We start from the raw sequence: 27,939 nt of genomic DNA on the forward strand, positions 1-27,939 counted from the left end.
TCTCCTTGAATACTTTCGTGTTGTGTGTGTTCCAGCGGTACCTGATACGCCCAGTATCCTCTCTTTTAGGATAGGGAGATGAAGGAGGAGTTAGTACACTTTTTTTTAATATATATATAAATTTATTTATTTATTTATTTTTGGCTGTGTTGGGTCTTCGTTTCTGTGCGAGGGCTTTCTCCAGTTGCGGCGAGGGGGGGCCACTCTTCATCGCAGTGCGCGGGCCTCTCACTGTCGCGGCCTCTCTTGTTGCGGAGCACAGGCTCCAGACGCGCAGGCTCAGTAGTTGTGACTCACGGGCCCAGCTGCTCTGCGGCATGTGGGATCTTCCCAGACCAGGGCTTGAACCCGTGTCCCCTGCATTGGCAGGCAGACTCCCAACCACTGCGCCACCAGGGAAGCCCCTATCAGGTGCACTTTTTCAAGACACAAACCCTGCCTATGTATAGTTATGCCTTCCCATATATGTATTTAAATGAATTTCTCTTTTGAGGTTTGATATTACTCAGTCTTTTTTGTCATCTTCTCACTTGGCAGGTATGGTTTCAACACCGAGCGCTGTCAGGCAGCCCTGAGAATTTGCGATGGAGACCTGGGGGCATCACTGGAACATCTGCTCACCCAGTGTTTTTCAGAGACATTTGGAGAGAGGATGAAGATCTCTGAGGCCGTTGCGCGTATAAGCTTGGATGAGTGTGTGGAACAGCGACAGGAAGAGGCCTTTGCTCTCAAGTCAATCTGTGGAGAAAAATTTATAGAAAGAATTCAGAACAGAGTCTGGACCATTGGATTAGAACTGGGGTATTTGGCGAGTAAATTCTGCAAATCCAAGCAAAAGGAACGTACCAAAAATATACAGGAGACGTCACTTGAAATCTGTAAATTTTACCTCAGAGGAAATTGCAAATTTGGATCAAAGTGCAAATTCAAACATGAAGTGCCCCCAAATCAAATTATTGGAAAAGCAGAAAGAAGTGTAGATGATTCCCATCTAAATGCTGACGAAGATGCATCTTTTTTATACGAACTTGAAATTCGATTTTCTAAGGACCACAAATACCCCTACCAAGCTCCCCTTGTGGCATTTTATTCCACCAATGAGAATCTACCTCTGGCTTGTCGTTTACATATTTCTGAGTTCCTTTATGGCAAGGCCTTGACATTTGCAGAAACTTCAGAACCTGTTGTATATTCTTTGATAACCCTTTTAGAGGAAGAATCAGAAATAGCCAAGTTACTAACAAATACCCATCACAAGTACAGTATCCCTCCTGTGAACTTTCTGCCAGTATCCTCTGGGACCAGAATAAATAATCCTGTCTGTCATAAGCCAGTGATTCCAAGTAATTCGTTTCTTTCAAATCAAATTCCAGAAGGTATGTCAGGCACTGATGCGGTGTTGTGGAGGCGGGGTTTGGAATGATGGATTACAGCAATCAGAGGCTCTGAGGGCCGGTATAGGGTCTCCCCTGAGCTGTGACCTGACTTTACTTGTAAGGCCTCATTCTGTCACTGTGTCTGGCTCCCTGAATTGAAAATTTGTAGTGATGTATAAGTTTATTCTAGCAGTCGAGGGCTGGAAGAACCTTAAAGCATCCTTCCAGAAAAGTCTGTTTCGTGTAATCCATTTGGTTTCATGTGATTACTTCTGTTATTGTATATAGGATTACTTTAAAATGAGTTTTTAGAGATACTTCTCTTTCTATACCACCATCCGTACCCCCCTGCTTTTAGTACGCTAGACCCCCAAAAGTCATTAGGGGATGTCTCTCTTTATGGGTCCCTAAATCCTCAAATAGAGAAATGTTTGTACAAGCCTCTGGCTTCCTCCAGATCCAAGAGTGCCGTACAGATTCTTACATCACAAGTAACCCCCCTTTCAAAGTTCACCGTAGGATCTCTCTTATTTTTTGCCACCTTTCTTTTAGAGCAGCAAGTTTTATTATTTCCCAGGAGTTCCTAGGTAAATGTCAACAGGTAGAGAACAGTGAACCTGCACCGAGATGCGGATGCTGGACAGCCGGCTAGGTTCCCTCACTGGCCCCTTGACTCGCTCCCAACCTGCAGCGAGTTCTAGCACTCAGATGTGTTCCTCAAGAAATGACAAACTGTGTGTCGTGAACTTTTTTTTTAAGATAACAGCTTTATTAAGATATAATTTGCACACCATAAAATTTACCCTTTTGAAGTGTACTATTCAATGGTTTTTAGTATATTAACAAAGTTGTGCAACCATGACCACTGTCTAACTCTGGAACGCTTTCATCACCCCAGAAAGAAACTCTGTACCTGTTAGCAAGTCACTCCTCATTTCTCCCTTCCCCCAACCCCTAACAACCATGAGTCTATATTCTGTCTCTATGGATTTGCCTATTCTGGACATTTCATGGAAATGGAATCATATAGTAAATATGTAGCTTTTTGTGATTGGCTTCTTTCACTTAGCATAATGTTTTCAAGGTTCATCCATGTTGTAGCGTGTATCAGTACTTTATTCCTTTTTATTACTGAATACTATTCCATTATATGGACATACCACATTTCATTTATTGATTCATCATATGATAGACATTTGGGTTATTTTGTGTCATGGAATTGTAGGTACACTTGCAAATATTTGAAACTTTCAGTTAATTCCTGAATGTACAGAGTCCACTGGATTAACAAGGCAGGGCATGATTTTCTTTTCTTTGTTTTTAATTTGGTTTAACCAAAGCCACTTACACTTGATTAAAGTTTATTTGGAGATGCATTTTAAGTTCTTTAGCAGTAGAAGTAGTAGTGTGGAAATGAATGAACTTGTTTTATTCAAGCTTTAACTTTTTCTCCATTTATGATTTTTTTGTTGTTGTTACCTTGTTAGATAGTGACTTTTCCTTGCTAAAGAAAGGGCTCTATATTGAAAACGTTTCCTTTTATCCCCTTCAAGTTGAAAAAGAATCAGAGCCTGAGGAGGAGACAGATGAGGATGAAGGTCCTGCAACAGTTATGGTGGAGAATGAAAGCTATGTCAACCTTAAGAAAAAGATTTCCAAAAGATATGACTGGCAGGCAAAATCAGTACGTGCTGAAAATGTCAAAATCTGCAAGCAGTTCCGAATAAAACAGGTAGGGTATTCTGAGAGAACAGCTAGCATTGTCTCCCTAATGTATGGATGAAGGGATTAGGAATTAGGAAGCTTTGGCTACTCTCTATGGTATACTTTCAGTTCTCTTTTACTCTGATTTGTCAAAGTTTCTGCATGCCACAGCAAACTTGGATGCATGTTCTAGATAGTTTTGGAAAATCCAATGGCTGATGAAAATGAAACACATATATACCAAATATTCTGAGAATCATGTGGCTTTGTTACTATGATAGAAATCTGATAAGTGAAAGGAAAAGTAGTACTGTGATTTACATTAGAAATAACAGTATAGTAAAGGAGAAGGATAAGGAGGGACTCTTACCCCATTTCAAAGGCTTACAGGATAAATAATTTGCCCACGGTCACATAGCTGGTAAGTGGCAACACAGGGTTTCAAGCTAATTCTCTCTGTTTTCAAAGTCCATGTTGTTTTTACCCCATTCAGGGGTAAAAATAAGATTATTTTAAAAGAACTCATAAGTGAAGTATTAGGGCAGAGTTGGATGTAGGATAAAGACGAGTTGCTTAACCAGTTCGGGGATTAGATTAGATGCTATCTAAGGCCCTTCTGATTCTAAACTTCTGTGATTCTGATTTTTGACAGAGTATATATATAACACTAGTACATATATACTGCAACACCCATAGAATGTCAAATTGACTAGAAAATCGCGCCATAAATAATAAGATGGTGGAAATAAAAAATTACACATTCAGTTTGAACAGTGTGTTTAGAGGTGATAAAATTACATGCAGAAAATGTGTATGTTAATATAAATGTTAGTATAAATTTCTTACATTAGTCAAAAATACATCCACAGTTTTAACCTACAGTACAATGTTTATAGCATTGGCCATTAGATGTCAAACTGAGTTACATAGATGTGGTGATTGGCCAAAAAGAAACCTTTAAATGAGGGAGTACTCAAAAACAAAACAAAACAAAAAAAAGATGAGGGCGTGTCAGAAGGACTTAGGAATCAACCTGGAAAAGCTCCCAATGGCCAAAATGAAATAATGAGAGCAACAAAATAAATTGGATTATATCTTAGGTATTGGATGTACAGTATTGGATTATAACCCAGAAATTTAAAAAAAAGAAATCTATAAATCCATACCAGTTTATTTTTATTTATTCTCGACAGATAAAAATTGTATATATTTAAGATGTTAAAAAAAAAAAAGAAGAACCATTTAGTGAGTGCTGTGACTGTTAGTGATTTTGGTAAAAATCTGATACTGTGTAGAACTACGCTGTCTTGTATGGTAGCCCTTAGCCACGTGTAGCTATTTAAAGTTAAATTTATTAAAATTAAATAAAATAAAAAATTCAGGTCCTCGATAGCACTGATCACAGCTCAAGTGCTCAACAGCCACATGTAGCCAGAGGTTGCTATGTTGGAGAGCGCAGACAGAACATTTCCATTGGCACGGAAAGTTCTGTTGAACAGTGCTAGTATAGAGACTTACAAAAAGAGCTGGATAGGTGCTAAGCAAGAGGGGTTATTTCTCTTATAAGATCCTTCAGTTCATTCAGATGTAGGAAAGCCACACAGATCCCACAGCTTATTCTGGCTGATTCTCTGAACAGCCTTCTGACTAAAGTCACCAGCATCCAACCCCCAACAAATCTGCACTTTCTGTCTCTAAACAAATTGGTGAAGAAAGAGCAGAAAGGGTAGGTCTAACTATGGGATTCCACATTCAGAGCTTTGTGAAAGGTGATTGAAAGTAACCAAACTGATGTCTTATCTTTTATTTTATTAGGCCTCCAGACAGTTCCAGTCAATTCTGCAAGAAAGACAATTACTCCCTGCTTGGGAAGAAAGAGAAAACATTCTTAAATTGTTGAGCAAGCACCAAGTGCTTGTTATAAGTGGTATGACTGGGTAAGAATGTGATTTATTTGTAATGCAGCTTTCATCTATAAATACGGTGTGTGCCCTGGTTACCACCACCAGTTCTACTTTTAAAAAAAAACAGTTGCTGGTGTTATTTGTGCTTTTTCCTGTCAAATATTAAATAATATTTCACAGAGGCAAATAATGTGGCAACTGTAGCCAATAGAGCCAAATTACAAAAAACAAACAAAACTCAGAAATTTAGGATTTTATAGATATTGTATACCTCTGCCTTAACATGATTTTAAGGCAAAAGGTCTAGCTGAAGGCTTTTAACAAGGCCCATTTTAAAATGTAAAGGACAGTTCCAGAACATTTAGCTTGAAACTTCAGAAATAAATTTTCTAAATTTATTCTGATTTCTTTAAAGCTTTTGTTTAAGAACAACTTAGGGTACATTATTTTTCCTGTTCCACACTCTCCATATGTTATCCAAACCTATTTAGCAGGGACAAGTTGCAGGCTTAATCTACTTCTGTATTCAAGGGTCTTCAATTTAATAATTACATTTGTGCCCAGATTCACAGATATAGTAGTAACTTTGTATCTTCCAGTTTCTTATCTTTTTAACCTCAGTCAGTACTTTGGTATAGCCAAAGCAATACCACACCAATGGGAAAAATATAAAGTATTTTAATAATCATAATACTCCTGTTTCTTTAGGATTCATATGTAGAGTTCACATTCCTGGAGGCATTTATAGACCTTAACCTAATGTTTATTCAGTAGTCCCAGTTTTACAAATAATAGTAAACTATTATTTGATTGCCCTGTTAACCTAAGTGCAAATTCCTAGGAGTTATCAGCTGTAGGTTGTAAGTCAGTAGGTAGGTTTAGAAGATAGATGAAGCTGAACAACTTTTATTCTAGTTAGCTTCTTACTTTCCTCATTGGATATGATTGCTTCTTTAGTTAACTAGAGCACTTGAAAACTCTTATTTTAGGACTTATTTGTTTTGACATACAGATGTGGGAAAACCACACAGATTCCACAGTTTATTCTGGATGATTCTCTGAACGGACCACCTGAGAAGGTGGCTAACATCATCTGTACCCAACCCCGACGAATCTCTGCGATCTCTGTCGCCGAACGCGTTGCTAAAGAAAGAGCAGAGAGAGTGGGTCTGACTGTGGGATACCAGATCCGGTTAGAAAGTGTCAAGGTTTGTATGCTTTTCTTATTTCCTGATGACAGAAATTTACAATTTTCAAGTATAAAGCGCCCTTGGGGTCTGGAGATTCTGGGCAAGTTGGAATATATACTTCAATAGGGCTGAAGTCCTTTTAGAAATATTTTGGTTTAAACTCTTATTGAGGTGTACTTAATTTCCTCTGTAAAGACCTTCTATTCTTTATTGGCAGAAGTGATCTAGTAGGTGCTGCTTTGTTCCTAAACTGGGATTTAATCCATTTAACCAAATATGGAATGAACAAAGGCAGAATTGATTTCATCACTCACTGTTATTTTTATGTTTTATAATAATTTTTGAATGCTTTCTATGAGTCTTAAAATTTTGATGTAAAGTAGAAAAGCTTTGTTGTTGCCAGCAAGAAACTATGCATTTAGTTTCTTGGTTTATATTAAATAGAACTGCTGGTGTTTTCAGTATTCTTTATCCCTATCCATTAAAAATGGCTTTGCCAGGAAAGTGTTTCCTTTTTTCAGAAAGTTCATTAAAGCTCTCTATGCCCTTTTACGTGTAAGTCCTCAGCCACCAGACTGTTATACTGCACCACAGGAGTGCTGCTAAGAAGGCTAGAGGGGGACACAGCCCTACAAGGAATCACCCATATCATTGTTGATGAAGTCCATGAGAGGACAGAAGAAAGGTAAGGCAAAGGTTTTCCAAGTGAATACCCACACACATCAAATGAAGACATGGCTGAGAGAATTTTATTCTGCTTCCAGTTAAGTTCCTAAGAGCTAGTAACGGTAATTGCCATAGAGAAGGCTTAAGTTAGAGAAGAGGAGCTGCCTTCCTGGTCTCCAGGGTCTGTGACACGAAAAATGCTAGGAGAGCACATGTTCATCACTGGAAGAGTCATCCTATTAGATGGACATCGTCTAATAAGAGGCAGCATGCTGAGCTGGGTGCTGTACTTAGCAGGAATATCAGATGTAATGCATGCTATAGCTGATGGATTGGTCAATATGTGCTTCCTTCTTTGTGCATTTGGTCAGTCATTCAGTCCTGACATTCATTCATATATTTACTGAGCCTGCATTAAGTGCCAAGTGGCCTATTAATTGCTGGGGATACTGTAGTGAACTAACATATATGTTTCCCCTTTATCTCTTATGGTCTGGTAGGAAAAACAAATAATGGACAGGTAAATAAATAAGTAAATAACTACAAATTGGAATAAGTACCATAAAGGAATAAACAGGATGCTGTGTTTGGGGGGAGAGAGCCATGAGATAGTCAGAGATTATATCTCTGAAGAGATTACATTTAAATTAAAAACAGAAGTGTGAAAAGGAGTCTCGTGAGACATATGAGGGCAAAGTCATCATTTGCAAGGACTCTGCAGTGGTAAAGGGCTTCATGAGTCCAAAAACTGGAGGAAGGCCAGTGCAGCTGGTATGTAGTGAATGAGGGGAAAAGTGACAGCTAAAAAAAGCAGGAGACTATGCACCATTAATAATAAAGCATTTGGATTTTACTTTAATGGAATTGGAAGTCATTAAAGGGTCAAGGTATAAAATCAAAATTCTCAATATTTTAAAATGAAGGGCCAGGTAAATATATGGCATTGATCATAGTTTGTCGTGTAGATCATGCTCTAAAGTAGTAAAAAAGTAGTGGGAGAAAGAGAGATGATCCTGTGCAAATCATGAGGCTTTCCCAAAAAGGACTATATTATTATAAATATCTTGAGAAGAAGAAAGTCTGAGTAAAGTTGATGGGCTGACAGAGAAGGAGAAAATAGATCATAGCAAAACTAAAAAAAAAGAAACAAACGTGAAAAGAGGTCCCAGCTATTGCTGATAAAAAGTTTTTAAAAAATGAACAGGGAAGACATGTAAACAGAAGACTATTTGTTAGAAGAAATAAATACACTAATATAGTAGTAATTAAGAAATATAAAGAAATTTGAAACTAAAGAAAAATATTTTTATATAAAAAGAATATATCAGGGAATTCCCTGGTGGTACAGTGGTTAGGGCTCTGTGCTTTCACTGCCGGGGCCCCGGACTTGATCCCTGGTGGGGGAACTTAGATCCTGCAAGCAGCACGGCGTGGCCAAAAAATTTTAAAAAGAATAGATCAAAATAAAAAATATTTCCTAGAACAAGACAATAATAAATTTTAAATAGCTATATAGAAAACACTGAAAATCTTTGAGGGGCAAATAATCTTTACATAGAGACTCCAGAAAACAGTAGGGAAAAAAATAAATGGTAAATAATGTCATTTTGCACCTAAATGTTAAAATGAACATTTGAAAGAATTTATTTTAACAGAATCACTGAACAACCTGGAAGAGGGAATCAAATAAAACATTCAACCAAACTAATAATATTTAAATGATTGTATTGTAAAAATAAATTTTTAATTTTAGGGGAAATAAAATCCAATGTAATTTTGAACATAAAGAATAGCTTTGGGTTTCATAACATCTATACTTCCACAAACTCAGTGAAACTGGAAGATAGCACTGGATCTGGTTCCTGGCTGCAATGATGTTCTCAAAAAGAGATTTTTATAAAACCTAATGACCTATAGAATATCAACAGTTATAAACAAAGTATTTTCACATCCAAATAAAGATAAATTACACACTGGAGAAGGGAGATTTGAGCATTTACAAATACCAGTCTTTGGAAATGGAGTATACAAATTATAAGAAAAAGTAGGGGAATATTTGCTAGCTCTGACTGAAAAAGGCAGAAAATAGGGGGTGGTGGTGTGATGAATTGGGAGATTAGGATTGACATATATACACTAATATGTATTAAATGGATAACTAATAAGAACCTGCTGTATAAAAACATAAATAAAATTTAAAAATTAAAAAAAAAAAGTAAAATCTAGGAACCAAGATCAGTTAAAAAATAGATAAGATAAAAGGTTGAATATAGAAAAATTATAATTATATTTGTTTAAAATTTTTAATACATTTTCTGATCATAGAGATAATGACATTATTCTGACACATTTAGGCAATATTAAATGTCAAGAAGAAGAATTTCTGTCCCTTATAGGATTGCTAATTACATGTTAACAATTTGTTCTGTTTTCTTCTGGGAGTATATTGGGAGTTAGCAGAGAGATGTATATCCACAAACACTATTGGGATTATATAGTGCTGTGTGCTGCATTTGATCTAATATTTAATATGACAGCATGAACTGTCTTTGAAATTATTGCTAATAATTGCATGAGGAAATTCTAACGTGTGGATGTACCATAAATTACTTAACCATTTACCTATTGTTATATTATTTTCCTTTTCCCTAAAAAAGAAACAGAATAGTCATAAATGTAATTAAATTAGCTCATTAAAGAAACCTAAGTAGTTCAAGAATATACTCATTAAAAATTCAAACAATACAGATAAAGTGAAAGTCCCCTGTAACACTCCCAAACCATTCCCAGTCCCTGCCCCAGAGATAACTACAGTGATCAGATTGGTGATATGTCCTACTATACATTGACATATATGCTTGCTTTGTCAGAAATAGGTACTTTTATTTCCAGACCTTTTTTTTCTTATACAAATTATATATTCATTTAGTAAATTAACAAACATTTATTGAGCACCTACTATATCCCAGGCAGTGTTCTAGATACTGAATAGTATCTTGTAGAACAAAATAACCAAAATCCCCATCCTCATGGAGCTTATATTCTAGTGAGAGAGCCCAACAATAAGCAAGATAAAGAAGTAAAATATAAAGTATGTTTGTTAAGTGCTAAAAAGAGAAAGGGTAATATGAAATGCAAGGGAGGGGAACATTTGAAATTTTAAACATGGTGGCCAGGGAAGGCCTAGCTGAAAAGGTACATTTTGAGTAAAGACTCCAAGAAAGTGAGTGAGTGAGCTACCTCTTGAATGTCTGGGAGAAGCCCTTTCTAGGCACATTAATAACATGTGCAAGGGACCTGGGGTCCATGTCTGAAAGACAGCAAGGAGGACAGTGTGGCTGGAGCCAAGTGATAAAGGGGGAGAGCGACAGGAAATGAGTAGTGAGGGTACAGATCACGTCACATAGGGCCTCGTTAGTGAGGACTTTGATAAGAAGTCGTTGAAGGATTTTGAGCAGAAGAGTGGCACAATCAGATTTACATTTGTGCAGAATTATTGGTCTACCATACTGAGAATAGATTTTAGGGGGGCAAGGGCTGAAACAGGGAGACCAGTTAGGACATTGCTGTTCTGCGGTACATATTGTTCTACAACTTGGGTTTTTTTCACTAACAATATCTCTTAGAGATGTTTTCATGTCTGTATCTAGAGCTCTACTTTATTCCTTTTATCTGCCTCATGTTATTCCTTAGAATGGATGATAACTGTAATTAACCATTTCTTGGTTGATAGACATTTCGGTCGTTTCCACTGATTTACAAACAATGCTATAATGAAAATCGTTGTATATACCTCTTTATGTACATGTAGATATTAAGAAGTGGAATTATCAAATGCAATGATGAATGCTGTTGGTATTTTGATTGGCACTACACTGAATTTAGTTTATTTGGTGGGAAATTGGTATCTTTATAACATTAAGTCTTCACATCTAGGAACATGACACATCTTTCTATGAGTGTTATAAATTTTTTTCACATAAGTCTTACACTTACTTGAAATATGTCAAAGGTTATTAATTTTCATGTATTAAATTTGTTTGATCCTCAGGTGTTTCTTTTATTTCCTCTAGTGACTTCTTACTGCTAGTTTTGAAAGACATTGTGTTGCAGAGACCAACTCTTCAAGTTATTCTGATGAGTGCAACTTTAAACGCTGAGCTCTTTTCAGAATATTTTAATTCCTGCCCAGTTATCACTATACCAGGTGATTAAAATCCATCAGTAAATACGTATTGTCCTAATAAGCAAATATAATTATTTTAAAGTTCACTTGAGATATAAATGAATATTTATACCTCTTCCTAGAGAAGAATTGATTAGTTTATAACAAATAAAATCATAACCATATAATGAAATTAATAAAGAGGTAATGTTATATTCATTTGCTGGGAGATTTTAATTTATATGTGCTTTAAAAAAAAAAGTCTAGGCTATTAGGATTTCTAGCATTCTGTTGTGTTTAACATCAAAATGTGTGTTTATAATGGTAATCTATCATAAAGGGAAAAGTTTTATCTGTGTATAGCATATTTGTTCATTGCTGGTTCTGCTAAACTTCTGGATATTGTTCCACTCTGGGAGTAAGTGAAATTGGATAGTCTGTGTCTTCTTTTGGTGCTTTCACAGTCTCATTGTGGGATTAATTTATCACCTTGGGCTTTGGTTTATCATTCTGCATTTGATTGCTAAAGAACAATTTGGAAACACTGAGTGGTGAATAATTCGTTCTAGTTATAGAGGATATCGACAGTAGATTTAAAGATGAAATTATATGCTTGATCTAGAATACAGTTGTTGACTGTTTAAAGGTCCCCTGCAGGGAAGAAGAGGGGGATAAAAAGGTTTAATAGATTTTTTTTTTTAAAGGTTAAAAAAAGTCTTATTAGCAAATGATCATCTCTCCAACTATGCACTTCTGTTTTATTTACTAACTGGAATCTACTCCTTCCATTTTTATCATGAAAAGCTTGTTTTGAATACTTGTAAGACCACAGAGTAAATATAGTACCTTATTGTGCCAAGCTTCGTTTTAAGACAATTTTGCATATACAAACAGTTTCAAGATAGTTGAACGGGTATTCTGAGACTTTCCTGTTTTATTTTCTTGTTTTCCTAGGTCGTACATTTCCTGTTGATCAATTTTTTCTGGAAGATGCAATTGCTGTGACAAGGTAAGGAAGATATTAATTGAAGTTTGGTGAAAGTCCTTGAAAACAGAATTACTGTTTTTCCTCAGTGTGCCTGGAGACTAATAAATGGGTTAATTTTTCTTCTAATTTTTCAATTTGAGCATTTTGTTTTCCCCTTTCAGCGAATATTTATTATACAAATTATTTGAATTCAAAGGCAATATTATATATTAAGAGTACTGACTCAGGAATCCCTAATGTAGACTAAGGACCTTGGGTGATAATGATGTATGGATGTCGGTTCATCAGTTTTAACAAATGTACCACTCGGGTTGGGGATATTGCTAATGGGGGAGGCTGTGCGTAGGGGAGGGAGCAGGGGGTATATGGGGAATCTCTGTACCTTCTGCTCAGTATTGCTGTGAACCTAAAACTGCTTTAAAAAGTAAAGTCTGTTTAAAAAATGATGGGGAATTCCCTGGCGGTCCAGTGGTTAGGACTCAGCGATTTTATTGCGGTATCTTGGGTTCAATCCCTGGTTGGGGAACTAAGATCCCACAAGCCATGTGGCATGGCCAAAAAAAATCAAATAAAATGAAAGTAAATAAAAAATTAAAAATGATGGACCAAATCTATGGAGAATTTAACATGGAAAAAAAGAAGTACTAATTCTGCAGACAGACTGCTAGTATTTAAATCCCTCTACTTACCAATGTAACATTGGTGAGTAGCTTAATCTCTCTGTGACTTAGTTTCATCATATGTAAAGTGAGCATATTAATAGTAGCCTCTTCAAGAGTTATGAGGATTAATTAATACTTGGAGTTAATACTTGCAAAGTGCTTAGAACTGTGCCTGGCATATATCAAATGCTTTATATATGTTAGCTATTATTATCATTATTATTCTGCCTTCAAGGATTTTGCAGTACATATGAGTGTATAAGTTCTATACCGGATAGAAGGTGGTAATGTCTATTGGATACCAACAGATTTCTCCCCTCTGAAAGCTCTGCTTCCTCTTCCTACTCTTTGACCTTGAAGATTCCCCAGGGTTTTATCCTTGCACTGTTTCTTCTCACTGTTAAATTCTTGCTTGGTTCTCTAAGACTCATGTGATTTCAGCTGTCACCCCTGTGCTGAGAACTCCCAGATTGGTATCTTCATTCCTGACCTCTGAGCTCCAGAATGGAAACACCTTTGATGTCTGACACCTTAAACTCAACCCAGAATTTTTTCTTTCTCTCTGCTCCTTCCATTCCTAACAAGCCCCCTCCTAATTCTACGTTATTTAGTGATACAGTATTCTCAAGCAAAAAACCCCAAAACAGTGGCTCTCAGACTTTAGTGTGCAGTAAGCATACTTGGGGAGCTTATTAAAATTGTTGTTTTGTGGGCCCAATCCCACTTCCATTGAATGTGAATCTCTGGGGAAATCATCTTTCAGCTAGTTTCCCTGTCTTTTTTCTCTCACTTTTCCAAATTCACTGCCTCCAGAATTATCTTAAAACAGAGCCAAAAGCATTCCAGTGTGTTCCCCACCAGCAATAGGGCATGGCGGACAGAATCCTGGACTGGTGGAAGAATAGCACATGAATTGGGCAGAAGCAGAGCAACATTCTGCTGAATGAGCACGGAAAACAGGTGAATAGTGTCATTCCTCACCAACAGACCCGCATCCACACCCACACATTTCTTTGTCTTCTTTCCTCAGGTATGTGTTACAGGATGGGAGCCCATATGCACGCTCCATGAAACAGATGTCAAAGGAGAAGCTCAAGGCGAGGCGCAGCAGAACCGCATTTGAGGAGGTGGAGGAGGACCTGCGCTTCTCCCTGCACCTCCACGATCAGGATTCCACCAAAGATGCCGTGCCAGATCAACAGTTAGATTTTAAGCAGCTCCTGGCCCGCTATAAAGGTAATGTGCTTCCTGGGGGGAATATTACAGTTATGCCAAAGATAACTAGTTTTTCTCACGCCATGATCCAGAAGAAGAAAACGGTGGCTCTTGTTTCATAGTTACCTTGTCTTTAGTTCATCAGAACAACCTTAAACTTAGAAAAATAACAGTTCTAATACATATTAGATTAAAATTGTTATTATATTTACCAGTGGGTTTTCTCCTGATTATAAACGTGTTCATTATAGAAAAATTGGGAGGTAGTAAAATATAAATTATATTCTTGAGTGTTTTGTACCTTTGCATTTTGATATGATTTCAAATTCAGAATTAAAAATTTGCAAGACTACAGTGAACTCTCATATATCCTTTACCCTGATTCACCAATTATTAACATTTTGCTTCATTTGCTTTATTATTTGCTCTGGGTGCATATATATTTTTTTTTCCTGAATGTTTTGAGGGTAAATTGCAGATATGATGCTCCTTAACCCCCAATATTTCAGTATGTATTTCCTAAGAACAAGGACATCCTCTTACATAACAATAGGATATGGGAATTCCCTGGCGGTCCAGGGGTTAGGACTCTGGCGCTTTCACTGCCGGGGCCCGGGTTCAATATCTGGTCGGGGAACGAAGACCCCACAAGCTGCACGGCATGGCCAAAAACAAAAACAAACAATAGGACATGATCAAAATGAAAACATTTAACACTAATACAGTACTACTGTTTAATCCACAGTCCATATTCTAATTTTGTCAATTATTTCAATAATGTCCTTTATTTTTTTAAGTGGTACAGGATCCAACCCAAGATTATATATTGCATTCAGTCATCATGTATCTTTAGTTTCCTTCTATCTGGAGAAATTTGCCAGCCTTTATTTTTCTTCTATGATTTACATTTTTAAGGAGTTTGGGCCAATTATTTTGTAGAATGTCCCTCTGTTTGGGTTTATCTAACGTTGCCCCATGATTAATTTTAGGTTATGCATTTTTGGTTAGAAAACCACAGAAACAATGTTGAGTCCTTCTCAGTGCATCATATCAGGAGGCACATGATGTTGGTTTGTCCCATTATTAGCAGTATTAACTTTGATCACCTGGTTAAGGTGATGCCTACGTTTCTCCTCTGTGTAGTTACTATTTATTCCCTGTTTAGTTAATAAGTCAGTTGTGGAGAGAGATTTGAAACTATTTATCCTATAATATCCTCAAAATTTCACCCACTAGTTTTAGCATTATTCAATAGGCCTCAAAAATGACATCTTTGGGCTTCCCTGGTGGCGCAGTGGTTGAGAATCTGCCTGCTAATGCAGGGGACACGGGTTCGAGCCCTGGTCTGGGAAGATCCCACATGCCGCGGAGCAGCTGGGCCCGTGAGCCACAACTACTGAGCCTGCGCGTCTGGAGCCTGTGCCCCGCAACGGGAGGGGCTGCGATAGTGAAAGGCCCGCGCACCGCGATGAAGAGCGGTCCCCGCACCGCGATGAAGAGTGGCCCCCACTTGCCGCAACTAGAGAAAGCCCTCGCATGAACCAAAGACCCAGCACAGCCAAAAATAAATAAATAAATAAAAATTTTTTAAAAAGTAGCTATAAAAATTTAAAAAAAAAAAAAAATGACATCTTTTTTTAGGGCCCACCCTGTGCTGAGCATTTTTTTTTTTTTTTACATGTAATGGGCTTACTATATTTCTTTTTATTTATTTCTTTCTTTTTATTTTTGGCTGTGTTTGGTCTTCGTTTCTGTGCGAGGGCTTTCTCTAGTTGCAGCGAGTGGGGGCCACTCTTCATTGCGGTGCGCTGGCCTCTATCACGGCCCCTCTTGTTGCGGAGCACAGGCTCCAGACGCGCAGGCTCAGTAGTTATGGCTCACGGGCCCAGTTGCTCCGCGGCATGTGGGATCTTCCCAGACCAGGGCTCGAACCTGTGTCCCCTGCATTGGCAGGCAGACTCTCAACCACTGTGCCACCAGGGAAGCCCTGAGCATTTTTATATATGTTGTTAGGTGCTCCCTCCTCCCATGCCAGACTCCACCCAGCTTTGTTCCTAGATAGTCTTCCATACGTTCAGCTGGGCTGAACCCATAGAAACCCTAAGGTTACTACTTTTGCTTTCTTCCTAAAGCCTAGTCAGGTCTCAGTTGCCTTTCCTGCTCTCTTTTCCGTGGACTGCCACCCCAACTCCTCTTGGTCCTTCCAAAAAAAAAAAAAAAGGTGTTTACCTTTCAAGGAGTAAGAGCCCTCAACCCCTGTTACTGCTTCTATAGCAGGAAAGGCAAGTGAGTTTTCCTTTTTCTCCTTCCACCAAAGACGCAGTCCTGCTTGGGAAATGGTAATCATAAAGGAATTAGGGCAATAGCCGTTTGTTCTGCTGTTTAGGAAGATATACGTGGCTCCCAAACATTTCACTTAATCTTCCCAACATCCTGAGAAGTAAGGTTAAGAGCATAGACTTGTATCTTACAGACCTGGATTCGACTCCCCAGGCTCTGATAAAACCAGTTATATGCAAGTTCCTCATCCTCTCTATTCCTCAGTTTCCTTATCTATAAAATGCCTGTTATTTAGGAGATTAAATAAAATAATACAAATCCACAGCATAGTGCCCAGAGCTAGTAAGTGCAGATTTGTGATTCTAATGAAAATGTCTGACTCAGATGTTTGTGTTCTTTCTGTACATCATACCAGCTGACAATTCCCATTTCCTTATTCTATTAAATTAGTTAACAGGAAAATCTCTTTGGTTTCTCTTTTTGAAATTCTAGAGTTTTCTTTAAGAATTAAGACTGGATCTAAGCCACGGTCTTTCTAATGTCAAGCACAGAGATATCAAAGTTCAGAAAGCACCTCTGAGAACTCTTTTCTAAGGATTTGAGGTTGGGAAACCTGGCTGTACCACTAGCTTCTGTATGATGCTGGGCTGATTGATCACTTAGCTTCTCCGAGTCTCCTCTTCCCTGTGAAGCAAAGACTTTATCGAGTTGATCTCAGTGCTCTCTTTCAGAAAATAAAAGTGTTCCCTAGCTCGATTTTTAAAACTTTTTCTAGTTAAAAAATAATAATAATCAGTCTTTTAAAATATATAAATGATTAGTAAAACCTGCCAAACTATTAAAGAAATTTTTTTTAATGATTTTCATTTCCCTTTTTTTCAGTTAGCTGATTCGTTCTCCTTTTTGAAAAGTCTGGCTATTTGGAATCTTGGCAAATAAAAATGATTCCTGCTCTGCCTTCCACACCCAACCACACTTTTGCTTGTGTAGCTTATTTCTTCCTTTCTTTCATTTTTTACCAACATAGGGTTCACTCTTCAGAACAACATTGTTTAGCAACTGCTTTTGCCTCTCTTCAAGCTTTTCAGCAAAGCGTAGAAAGCTTCCCTTCCTTCATACCAACTACAGTTATTTTGCTCCACTTAGACTATTTCAGGTGATGGGTCATCAGAAAGAACTAAAAAGAAAGGGCAGCCGTCTTCAGAGAATTAGTCTGCCCAGGCATATGCTGTTTGTTTTTAAAAGAGCTGAGGCTTATAGTACAACACAAGGAAGTATATCTTTTACTAGGCTTCCGATGAATTAGAAGGAGATTGTAGACCCTTAACCTGAGGGTCAATGGGTAGACTTCAGGGGTACTGGTGAAGCCATTAAAATCACATGTATTTTTCAGGGAAGATTCATAACTTTTATGATTTTCTCAAGGAACCTAAAAGCTAAAAGTCACTGTTGTAAAGTTGCTGCTGTAAAGTCACTGTTGTAAAGTAAAGCTGTGGCCTCTGTGCACTGATTTTCACAGTTACTGTTGCCTGGACTTTTGGCTGATCTGACTCACAAGTTGATTGAATCTGGAAGGGTTTTCTGAAATATATTTGATATATTTATATATCAAATGTACTTGAGATGTATATATATATAAAATATATTTATATAATATATAAATATATATAATACATATATAAAATATATTTTATATGATAGATAAAAGGGGAAGGAAAGAGAAAAGTTAAACGTTGCCTCTCTCGGTCTTTCCAGCAGGGGCAGGAGCTTGCTCTTTGGGTCGCTGTTCAAGCAGAAAGTGCTTCTAATGAGCCTGTATTTTCTGAGAGACTGAAGGAAAAAAGTTCACTTCAGTACATTAAATGTGAACATTTATGTTATTAAATGAAATCAAGACACCCACCTAGTTCCCAGGCATATTTTCTTCAATAAGGTGTAACTATCCTGATTTTTACCTTTCTTTCAGGGGTCAGCAAATCAGTCATCAGAACAATGTCCATTATGGATTTTGAAAAGGTTAATCTTGAATTAATTGAGGCCTTGTTAGAGTGGATTGTGGATGGAAAGCACTCCTACCCTCCAGGTAACTGCTGCCTGTCTTAAGTGTGAGATGGCAAAGGGCAGGGAGTCTACCTCCTGAGATGGTGGGGACTGTGGGGACAGCCTCTCTTCCTGGAGCCCTCGCCCCGGTTCCTCACCTTTTCACCCCCAGTTGTGTGTAAAGTTGCTTATTAGGTTTTTCAGGAGGAAATTTTACCATTTACCTTTTGAGGAAGTTTTACCTTTTACCCACTGAGCAAAAAGATGTTAACAATACAAAGTCCAAAATGAAGAAGGCTGAAAAGAAGGCCTGGGTGTCCACATGTCAACACTCAGTCCCTGGCTAAATGGGAGTCTAATAATGAGTGTTTGAATCATGTGAAGACTCTACATCTGGAGGCCACAGGGCAATGGGGTTAAGAGAACAGGCTTTGGAAAGTCTGATAAAATTCCCTGCTACTCCGAGCTCTGTAACCTTGGATAATAAAGTCCTTATCTTTTCTATGCCCCAGGCTCCTTGTTTGTAAAATGAAGACAATAATAAATCCTCTATGTTGAGGATTAAAAGAAACCATATACAAAGCACTTAGCACAGTGCGTGACATATATTTAATGCCCTGTAGCTAGTATCCCTAACAATATTATAGTTATGCTAGTATATTTATCGTTGCTATTATTATCACTGTTACTACTACTACTCCTACTATTATAACACAGAGCAATCCCTACTTTCCCCTTGCTCACTGTCTTCCCAGTGGCCTTTTTACCTCATTTGTAGTCCCTTATCTCCAGAATGAATGTCCCAGATCTTCTCATAACTGAATCCTTCACATCATTCAGGTTTCCAACAAATGTCTTCTCTTCAGAGGAGTCTTCTCTGACCACCCTATCTGTTGTCTCTCCCCTCACTCTATCACAATATCCAAAAATGGTTTTCATTTTCATTATAGCACTTAACACTATCCAAAATTATAGTTCCGCTTACTGATGGTCTCCTTCAGTAGAATGTAAGCTCTTTAAGAATAAGAATTTCTTGTGCACCACTGTATTCCTCAGACCCTAGAACAGAACCTGGAATCTTTAGGTATGGAGTAAATATTTGTTGCATGAATAGATGTAGCCATTGTTGAGTGATAATTAAGTGGAGTCATAGGTCAGAAAACTACATTATATGCTCATTACACAGTGCTTAATGACTGCCCTCTTCTGATTAGATCTTAATCATTATGTGGTATTTTCTAAGGAAACATGTGAGCCACATAAAGTTATTGAAGTGCCTTGTTTCTCATTCCTTGGCAAGTAGCCATTGTTTGCTAATGCATTATCACTGGATTGAATATCTTATTTCATCCCAAAGGAAAAGACTATTATTGAAAAACATCAAGTATAGCAGCCAAAAAGAAATGTTAGAAAATTATCTGAATTCAAAGCAAAGTTGATGTAGTGATTAGGCAGTTAGTGATATATTTGTGAATATTAAAGATATCCTTGATACAGATGGCCAAGCCATGAGGGCAGAGCAGATCAGAAGGCACATAAAAATACAGACAAATTTTCTTTTCCATCCATATAGATTATTTTACCACTCTTAAATTTTGTGCTACTTTAGTAGAGAGAAGCATGGGGTATGTAATGGAAAAAGCATGGATCTGGTACCAGAAACCCTATATTTGTTTTCGTACTCCCCTCTTATTAAGTTCTGTGACCTGACCATGTTACTGAGTCACCTTAAGAGTACTATTAATCTTCTTAACGGGTGGTTATGAGGATCAAATGAGATAATATATGTGAACATTCTTTGTAAACTATGAAGTACAGTATTAAAACCAACCCTGAAAGATAATCTTTTGTCCTTCTTACTTCAGAGTTCAATTTTTGTAATAATTTAGTTTCCTTATTTATTTAATGGGGAGAATAACCGTGAAATTATTGGTCATGTGTTCCTTGTGGGCAGATCTTTGTTTTATATTCCATTGTACCTAGCACAGAGCTGACAAAGACACCCAATAAATATTTGTGGGATTAAAGGCGGGGTTAGTGAAGACAGTGTCAATTTCCTCTGTGAATAAAGCACAAAAGGAGGTGACTGTTGCTGAGTGACTGCTCTTGGCACAGAAGTACACTGTAATCAGTTATCATTGCTTATTTTCTTTAATGTAAAATTTTAAAGCCCATAAACCATTATTATGGCATGGTAAGTTAATATACTGCCTCTTCAACACATATCTGAATTTAGATTACCAGATTGGCTGGCCAATTATAGTTTCTTTTTCTCATTTCCAATAAAATGTTTATGGATTTTATTTACTAATGGGGAGAAGAGTCTTCCTGTCATATAAGATTAGAAGGATAACTCTTTCTATAGAAACAGAATGTCAGTGGCCAGTGCACTGAAGAAGTATGTTTAAAGAGCTTTGCTAATGATTCTTGTATAACGTAAGGCATATATTTTTCTACACATCATTTCTTTTTGTTTTCAAAAGATATAGTACCTCATTCATTCTGTAGTTATTAAGTCAGAAAATATATTTTAAAAGTTTTCCATTTAGTTCCCTGGGGACTTTACAAAGAAAAGAAAATTGTGAAAAATCTCAGATTATTACATTTTTCATTTAAAATTATAATCTGTATTAGTTTTTTCTTTTTCACATCATCTATCAGATTGATTCTTTTTATATACCCAGGTGCTATACTTGTATTTTTACCGGGACTAGCAGAAATCAAAATGCTTTATGAACAGCTACAGTCTAATTCTCTATTCAACAACAGACGTAGTAATCGGTAAGTTAATTGCTTTCTATATTCTTAATCATCTATTGCAGTTATGTGTGAAAATGAATAACCAGAAAGATCTCTTTGACTGTCATCACCCTCTTTCGACCCTGGTGTCACTGCTCAAGAATATGTTATGCCAGCTGGGAATAGACAAAGCAGTTTGTTCCAGGGAGTCAGTCATTTCCATTCCATTATATAAAAAGTTTCTCTTCACTTAGCGTAGTGACTCAGCAAAATTGCATGTGCAGTTAACCCTAGAACAACACGGGTTTGAACTGCATGGGTCCACTTATACATGGATTTTTTTCAATGGTAAATACTGTAGTACTACATGATACGTGGTTAGTTAAATCCATGGATGCAGAACCACAGATACAGAGGAACCACATATACAAAGGGCCAACTATAAATTATACATGGATTTTTGACTGCACAGAGGATTGGCCTTCCCTAATCCACGTATTTTTCGAGGGTCAACTGTAATTTCAGTTGCCAGATACTGAGGATTGGAGAAGCCAGTATTAATAACAACAAAGAAATGCTACCATTTTGAGAAAAAATAATTTTCAGTGGTTCCTATTCCAGTAGTAAGACAGACTGGGTGTGTCTTCATATCTAAGGGGACACTACTTGACAGATGAACACCCCCTAGAAATATAAGACTGAAGTTTCTTAGCATACGTGACTGTCTCTGTCTCTCTTTCTCTGAATTTAAAGGTAGGGAAAAAAATGATTCTTTGTTGATTAGTGTGCTCCAGGCTTGTTACTTGTAGAATGTCAACTCTTTAGTCCTCTTGTCAACTATTTAGTCCTCTTGATTATTTACTAGTGAATTACACTCCAGTTTTTCCCAAGTTGATGCAAGGTTTTTAGTTCATAGAACTGAGTAAATATTTTTTAAGGGTCAGAAAGAACTTTCCCATTTAGAAGACCTGGGCCTTGAGGACAGGTTGTGGAGAAGCTGCTGATTTTTGGAGTCACATTGTTAGTTTTAATAGAAATTCACCCATTATAACCCAATTTCAGTGTTTTGTACTAGAACACTAAATCCTTTTTTTTTTTTTTTAGATGTGTTGTTCACCCACTTCATTCATCTTTATCCAGTGAAGAGCAGCAGGCTGTGTTTGTAAAACCGCCTGTGGGTGTAACTAAGATTATAATTTCCACCAACATTGCTGAGACATCCATAACCATCGATGATGTGGTCTATGTCATCGATTCTGGGAAAATGAAAGAAAAGAGGTATCTTTTGGTGATGTAAGAGAGGGGCTAACGATGCCTCATTTGGAGCAACACAGCTGTTAAAGGCTAATGCTATTAAGCTACATGGATTACTGTTTGAAAAAATACTTTATGAAAACTCTCTGTAGATATATGAGTGATTCTGTAGCTAGGATCATGAATCTTATATTCAAACAGAGGTAGAAATTTTAAGTTTTTACCTTAGAAATAATTATTTTTCCTCTTTTTCTTATATGCTTTACATGTGCTTGAATGAAAAAGAATTGGTATGGGAGGTGATGGATATGTTAATTACCAAAAGGTTGGTAATCATTTCACAATGTATACATATATCAAAACATCACATTGTACACCTTAAATATATATAATTTTTATTTGTCGAAAATAAATTAAATGAAAAAAAAATTTTTTTTTAATTGAATAAAGAAACTGTATGTAGTATATAGTACAGAAACCATTTAAATTAGCACAAAGTGCTCCCACCAGGGACTCAACTACCCCAGAACATGCGGGACACTGTCCTACAGAAGTAGGATGGTTCATCTATTCTGTCCATGCTAAGTAAAATTTTGGCCACATTTTTATGAAGTAACTGCTTTCTACCTTTTCTTTTACTTCATAGATATGATGCTAGCAAAGGGATGGAAAGTTTAGAGGATACTTTTGTCTCTCAAGCCAATGCCCTGCAAAGAAAAGGTCGAGCAGGTCGTGTTGCATCTGGGGTCTGCTTCCATTTATTCACCAGCCATCACTTCAGTCACCAGCTTCTAAAGCAGCAGCTACCAGAAATACAAAGAGTGCCATTGGAACAACTCTGTCTAAGGTACATCTTGATCCTTGTGTTCTGCTTCCAAAAGGTCCCAACGTTTCTCACCCTAAGTTTCATGTTTTCTTTTTCTTAGTAGAAGATGTTTTGCTAAGCGTGGACTTGGATGTCCATGCTTCAGTGTTGCCTTTACCATTCCTTTTAACTTTCTACACATAAAGATCTCTTGCATTGCAGAGGATGGCCCTAAAATAGAGCTTAAGAATACATTCATAAGTCAGGAAAGTAATCTAACGTATCAAGAAATTTCTGCTAGGGCAACACCAATATTAAATCATCGCAGGGGGAAATCTGCACCCTCATTATCAGAACAAAGTGAACAAAAGCAATTTGAAAACACCATTATTTACCTGATGAACAAACAAGAACAAATAGCATAAAATAGGATTTAATGAATGATTAAACTCAGTGTTATTGAAGCTGGAGAACCTTTGGTTCAACCTTTCTGAAACTTTGCATAGCATATATAAGAGCTCTAAAACTATCCATGCTCTTTGACCGAGTCATTATTTTGAGGGAGTATGCCCATAAAATGTTTACCCAAAGGGAAAAAAGTTACTTGTACAAAGATGTTACAGCTCTTCTTTTATCCAGTAGGTGTATTTTGAGAGCCTTCCATTACATTAGTAAAAATGTAAAGGAATTCTAAGTGAAATAAATAAACTTTATATATGTTAGATTTTTCTCTTTTTAAAATTGCCTAAATTCATAATTTTTTTTTTTTTTTTTTTTTTTTTTTTTTTTTTTTTTTTTTTTTTTAAAGATTTATTTATTGATTGATTGATTGCTATGTTGGGTCTTCGTTTCTGTGCGAGGGCTTTCTCTAGTTGCGGCAAGTGGGGGCCACTCTTCATCGCGGTGCGCGGGCCTCTCACTATCGCGGCCTCTCTTGTTGCGGAGCACAGGCTCCAGACGCGCAGGCTCAGTAATTGTGGCTCACGGGCCCAGCCGCTCCGCGGCATGTGGGATCTTCCCAGACCAGGGCTCGAACCTGTGTCCCCTGCATTGGCAGGCAGATTCTCAACCACTGCACCACCAGGGAAGCCCTAAATTCATAATTTAAAACAGCTTTTCAAGAGCTGTCACAAGGCAGGACACAATGCAGATTAATTTTATAAACAATTATTATGCAGTTTCAGATGTGGGAAAGATAGTAGGTGGATCACTTGAATTTTATTTCATGATTTGAACCCACTGTTATAGAAAAAAGCATTTTGGAAGTTTATAGAGAGAAATTTATTCTGAATCTCCGTAAATTTCAGAATCTGAAAGTGTTTCTGTAATTTATTGCTAGGAGAAGTAAAAGACAGAGATTTTTAAAAAATTTATTTAAACTGGCATTGTTTGGTTTATGAAAGCATATATTTGGGAAATTATAAATTATTTTCATTCACAGAAGCAGCTTACTTCTTTGTGTCATCCCACCAGAAATAAAAATGACAAATTGTTTTGTTTTCTTTTTTCAGAATTAAAATTTTAGAGATGTTTAGCACTCATAATCTCCAATCTGTGTTCTCTCGGCTCATTGAACCCCCGCACACCGATTCTCTCCGTGCCTCAAAAATACGATTACAAGATTTGGGAGCATTAACTCCAGATGAAAAACTGACCCCTCTAGGGTATCACTTGGCCTCTCTGCCCGTAGATGTGAGAATCGGAAAACTAATGCTGTTTGGGTCTATCTTCCGCTGTTTGGATCCTGCTCTCACCATTGCTGCGAGTTTAGCTTTTAAGTCTCCTTTTGTAAGTAAACAGCATTCATCTGAACTGGAGTCCGTAAGTCTCTAAGGGGACCATGGGGGCTTCAGGGTTATGTGAGCCCCCTAATACTTTTCTTGTGAGTATATTATATGTGAATCTTTCAGGGCACAATGTCTCTTAACTTTTATTGGATCCTCAAAGAAATCCATGCCCCAAATAAAGATTAAGAACTAGAGAGCCAGCTTATTTAAATCATCTAAACGTGCTTTTTATGTATCTGCTTTACTTGCTCATTATAGGAAAACCAGAAAAGCAAGTAAGCAAAAAGTGCCCGCCTGATTTTAAAAAACAATAAATATATTGGACTACTTTTTTCAACAGCTTTATTGAAATATAATCCACCCATGTAAAGTGTACATTAGTTTTTAGTATTGTGCAGTCATCACTCTAGTCAGTTTTAGAACGTTTTTATTACTTCATTAAAAAAAACCTCTTAGGGGCAGGACAGGAATAAAGATGCAGATGTAGAGAATGGACTTGAGGACACGGGGAGGGGGAAGGGTAAACTGGGACGAAGTGAGAGAGTGGCATGGACATATATACACTACCAAATATAAAATAGATAGCTAGTGGGAAGCAGCCACATAGCACAGGGAAATCAGCTCGGTGGTTTATGACCATCTAGAGGAGTGGGATAGGGAGGGTGGGAGGGAGACGCAAGAGGGAGGAGATATGGGGATATATGTATAGCTGATTCACCTTGTTATAAAGCAGAAACTAATGCACCATTGTAAAGCAATTATACTCCAATAAAGATGTTAAAAAACAAAAAACAAAAAACAACCTCTTAGCTGTCACTCTCCTATTTCCCTCCAACCCCCCATCCACTCCATTCATAGATAACCACCAATCTCCTTTCTGTGTTCATAGATTTGCCTCTTCTGGACATTTCATATTAATGAAACAATATAATATATAGTGTTTTGTGATCGGCTTCTTCACTTAGCATAATGCTTTTAAGACTCATCTATGTTATAGCATGTATCAGTGCTTCATTCCTTTTATGGCCAAATAATATTCCTTTGTATGGGTATACCACATTTCGTTTATCCATTCAGCACTTGAAGGACATTTGGGATTGTTTCCACCTTTGGCTATAAACATTCATGTACAAGTTTTTATGTGAACATATGTTTTCATTTGTCTTGGGTGTATACCTAGGAGTGAAATTATTAGGTCAAATACTATTTAACTTTTTTTTTTTTAATTAATTTATTTATTTTTGGCTGTGTTGGGTTTTCGTTTCTGTGAGGGCTTTCTCTAGTTGTGGCAAGCGGGGGCCACTCTTCATCGCGGTGCGCGGGCCTCTCACTGTCGTGGTCTCTCTTGTTGCAGAGCACAGGCTTCAGACGCGCAGGCTCAGTAGTTGTGGCTCACGGGCCTAGTTGCTCCGCGGCATGTAGGATCTTCCCAGACCAGGGCTCGAACCCCTGTCCCCTGCATTAGCAGGCAGATTCTCAACCACTGCGCCACCAGGGAAGCCCCTATTTAACTTTTTGAGGAACTTCCAGACTCTTCCAGAGTAGCGGCATTTTACATTCCACCAGCATTTTATCAGGATTATAATTTTTCCACATCCTTACTAACACTTGTTATTATCTGACTTTTTTATTATAACTGTCCTAGGTGGTGTGAATTTGTGGTTTTTGAGCTGTATTTCTCTAATGGCTAATGATATTAAACATCTTTTCATTTTCTTATTGTCCATTTGTATATTTGTCAAGAAATGTCTATTCAGATAGTTTGCCCATTTTTTAATTGGGTTATTTGTCCTTTTATTATTGAGTTATAAGAGTTCTTTATATATTCTGGATATAAGTTCCTTAACAGATACCTGATTTGCAAATATTTTCTCCTATACTATGGGTTGCCTTTTTCACTTTCTTGATCTGTTCTTTGAAATACAAAAGTTTTTATTTTTATGAATTCCAATTTATCTAGTTTTTTGTTGCTTGAGCTTTTGTTGTTGTCATGGTTAAGAATCCATTGTCAAATCCAAAGTCATGAAAATTTATTCCTATGTTTTTTCCTAAAAGTTTTATAGTTTTAGCTCTTACATTATGGTCTTTGGTCCATTTTGAGTTAGTTTTTGAATATAATGTGAAGTAAGAATCCAACTTCATTCTTTTGCATGTGACTATCCTGTTGTCCCATCACCATTTGTTGAAAAGACTATTCTTTCCCCACTGAATGGTGTTAGCATTCTTGTCAGTAATCAACTGACCATACATAAATACATGGGTTTATTCCTGGATTCTCAATTCTATTCCATTGAGTTATATGTCTATCCTTACGCCAGTTCCATGCTGTCTTGATTCAAAATACAAAACTCCAGTTTTGTAGTAAGTTTTGAAATCGGGAAGTGTGAGTCCTCCAACTTTGTTCTTTTTATTAGTGTCTTGAGGATTTTTACATTCATAAGAGTTATTGGTCTGTAGTATTCTTTTCTTGTGATGTCTTTATCTGGCTTTGGTATCAGAGTAATACTGGCCACATAATGATTTGGGAAGTGTTCCCTCCTCCTTTAATTTTGAAGATTTTGTGAGAATTAATGTTAAGTCTTATTTAAATGCTTGGTAGAAATCAGCAGTGAAGCCACTTGGTCTTTTCTTTGTGGGTCGTTTTTTTTTTAATAGTTAATTCAACCTCTTCACTTCTTATAGGTCTATTCAGATTATCTGTTTCTTTTTGAGTCACTTTTGACCATTTGCTTTTTCTAGGAATTTGTCCATTTCATCTAAATTACCTAATTTATTAATATATAAACATAGTATTTTATAGTCCTTTTTATTTCTGAGAGCTTGTTAGTAATATCCCCTTTCATTTCTGATTCTAATAATTTGGGCCTTCTCTCTTTTTTTCTTGATCAGTTTAGCTAAAGGTTTGTCAGTTTTGTTGATCTTTTCAGAGAACCAGCTTTTGGTTTCATTGGTTTTCCCTGTTTTTCTGTCCTCTATTTTATTAATTTCTGCTCTTTGTTTCTTTCCTTCTGTTTGTTTCAGTTTTAGTTTGTTCTTCATTTTCCAGTGTCTTAAGGTGGAAGTTTATTGATTTGAGATCTTTCTTCTTTTTTAGTATAGACATATACAGCTATAAATTTTCTTCTATGGACTGCTTTAGCTGCATCCTGTAAGTTTTGGTATGT

At 37.0% G+C, this 27,939-nt stretch overlaps 1 protein-coding gene across 8 annotated transcripts in view; it reads left to right on the forward strand.

Moving 5' to 3' along the window:
- The window catches only part of DHX57 (DExH-box helicase 57), a 57,902-nt gene that overhangs the window by 17,087 nt on the left and 12,876 nt on the right, over nucleotides 1–27,939 (forward strand). For all 8 annotated transcript variants that reach the window (XM_036873279.1, XM_036873281.1, XM_036873284.1 and 5 more), the window contains exons 5-17: nucleotides 538–1,376; nucleotides 2,930–3,108; nucleotides 4,896–5,017; nucleotides 5,997–6,192; nucleotides 6,735–6,859; nucleotides 10,914–11,047; nucleotides 11,960–12,014; nucleotides 13,686–13,891; nucleotides 18,117–18,233; nucleotides 20,875–20,971; nucleotides 22,034–22,207; nucleotides 22,830–23,030; nucleotides 24,500–24,776. In XM_036873279.1, coding sequence (XP_036729174.1) covers nucleotides 538–1,376; nucleotides 2,930–3,108; nucleotides 4,896–5,017; nucleotides 5,997–6,192; nucleotides 6,735–6,859; nucleotides 10,914–11,047; nucleotides 11,960–12,014; nucleotides 13,686–13,891; nucleotides 18,117–18,233; nucleotides 20,875–20,971; nucleotides 22,034–22,207; nucleotides 22,830–23,030; nucleotides 24,500–24,776 — 2,722 coding nt within the window. The remainder of the gene's footprint in view (nucleotides 1–537; nucleotides 1,377–2,929; nucleotides 3,109–4,895; nucleotides 5,018–5,996; nucleotides 6,193–6,734; nucleotides 6,860–10,913; nucleotides 11,048–11,959; nucleotides 12,015–13,685; nucleotides 13,892–18,116; nucleotides 18,234–20,874; nucleotides 20,972–22,033; nucleotides 22,208–22,829; nucleotides 23,031–24,499; nucleotides 24,777–27,939) is intronic.

The sequence above is a fragment of the Balaenoptera musculus genome, chromosome 13 (assembly GCF_009873245.2).
Source record: "Balaenoptera musculus isolate JJ_BM4_2016_0621 chromosome 13, mBalMus1.pri.v3, whole genome shotgun sequence".
NCBI lineage: Eukaryota > Metazoa > Chordata > Mammalia > Artiodactyla > Balaenopteridae > Balaenoptera > Balaenoptera musculus.